Here is a 1,915-nt window from a genome sequence, read left to right as displayed (position 1 = left end):
CGAATTCGGCACAGGAACGCACTTAGTGCTGGGTGCATTGAACCTTGCCGATGTTCCTCGTTTCTGTATTGATGTTAGACACCGCGCAAGCGCCAGGTCTTGAATGTTTTCAGGCTTTGATGGCGTGTGGCGTGTGGTGCCTGTACGCCCGGGCTTTGCGGCTTATGCTGGGGTCGGGTGAAGCGGTGGAGCCCCCGCACGTGTTTGCAGCAGCACGGCAACACTGGCACGTGGGTCTATGCAGCACAAGGGGCATGGGGCCGATCCATTGCGCTTCAACCAACTACCAGAACTACGGCTGTTCAGGAACTGTATGCGTTTTTGCGCTGTCCGTCTAGCTTGGGCTCCAGTTGAGCGCTTTTCTACAATAACCGCAGACAATAGCTCTGCTGCGCAAACCAGCAGCAGCAACGGTAGTAGAGAAGACGGTCATGAGATTTCTTGTGCGTTGTAGTTGATGCTTTTTCTGATGGGAACAACCTGTTGCTGTTTCGCCCATGGTTGCTGATGCGCCGGCACCCATTTCGGTGCCCGATGGACTGCTGGCGGTTTTTCGATGGAGACGCGATCCAGCGAGAGCGCAAAGTGGGCTATCTGGACGCAGCGTGGAGAGCACAGACGCGTGCGAGACTTTGCTGCAAAGCAGCCGCAGCTCGGTAGCCTGGGCTTGTGGCTTCTTTGTTCGTTGCAACCACACTGATGATTGGGCAATCCGTGCTGCTGTCTGCATGCTCTGTTGGTATTCGCATTCATGACAGTGAGACTCTCATAGGTTTTGATGGCTTCTACGTAATACTAGATCTGCAGTCCTGCGTCGGCGTACAGTGAGAGGGGTGTTTGCAGCAAGAAAAAACAATGCAAAAGCCATCAGGGCCGCTTTAGCTATTAACTAGTGGCGAACGAACAGGCTTAGCCCATAGTCGATAGTGATACATTGCAGAAAGTGCGTTGACAGCATGGCAGTTTGACCTACGGTATGTGTAGTGCTTGTTGCTTGTCGAAGACACCTAGTAGCCCCCTTTCAGATGCACAACGCACAGAAAATATACTCTGGGCATGTGCATGAACTACTGTGAAAGCAGATTTGATGGACACAATTTGTAGACAGTGCGTACAGGTCCTGTTACAGACTATAGCTGGCTGAGCCGAATGCACCAAACTACTTGTATAGACTCTGGTGTCGCCCAGAGGTTGCACTTGTTGAATGCTTTGACGGCCTTGGTTGGGCGCGTTAATCTGGCGAAGTAGCCCGGATCGTGCTCGTCTTCCGCGCTTGAACTACCACACTACAACACAAAAGCCATAAGACTTCCTACGCGCAAGCAGGCGTGTGGGTTTGCTTCGCTAGTCAGAACGGGATGCCTACTGCTAGCATTCCCCGGGAAGCCGGTCCCCTAATGCACTGTCTGACTGTTGCATGACAGCTCGTTAACCCTTCTCCCGGAACGCCCTGTAACTGACTGGACCCATATCCCAGCCGGCGTTGGCTACTCATTGAAGCAATAAAGATGCCATGCCTCTTCATGCGCAACCAATTGGTTCTGCGACAACCAGAGTCGCCGTTTGATCCCGGGAGGCTAATGTTCGAGGCAGGTGATGTGCCACGCGTGCTTTAGCTGAATTGTCACCTCCTTTGCTTGACCGGAGAGGTGGAAGCTCAGGTGCATCTGCTCAATAGCGTCGGTTCCACTATGCAGCTCATCTTGTCGTTTCATCGGCTTGCAAAGGCTATGGCTGCTATTCAGTGTTGCAACACGTTCTTCCACTGCATCGTCGGTGTAGTCAGCCGAAGTGCTCAGACATATGCAGCGGTGCGTGCGTACATGGGAGGATCCAGTCGGTAGCTTGATGCTCCGTAGAGCCTGTACATGGTGCACTATGGAGACGGGAGGTAGCTGTGAGATCACATCATACT

At 53.0% G+C, this 1,915-nt stretch overlaps 1 protein-coding gene across 1 annotated transcript; it reads right to left on the bottom strand.

Moving 5' to 3' along the window:
* Positions 1-429: 429 nt before the first annotated feature.
* On the bottom strand, positions 430-1,715 carry EAH_00068490 (hypothetical protein; the record flags this gene model as incomplete). Its single annotated transcript, XM_013392250.1, has 3 exons — positions 430-594; positions 1,164-1,286; positions 1,629-1,715. The coding sequence occupies 3 exons, from the start codon at positions 1,713-1,715 to the stop codon at positions 430-432; spliced, it is 375 nt and encodes a 124-aa protein (XP_013247704.1).
* Positions 1,716-1,915: the final 200 nt, after the last annotated feature.

Source organism: Eimeria acervulina, genomic scaffold, assembly GCF_000499425.1.
Source record: "Eimeria acervulina Houghton genomic scaffold, Eah_scaff3316, whole genome shotgun sequence".
NCBI classification, from domain to species: Eukaryota; Apicomplexa; class Conoidasida; order Eucoccidiorida; family Eimeriidae; genus Eimeria; species Eimeria acervulina.
This window is presented reverse-complemented; position numbering and strand designations above follow the sequence as displayed.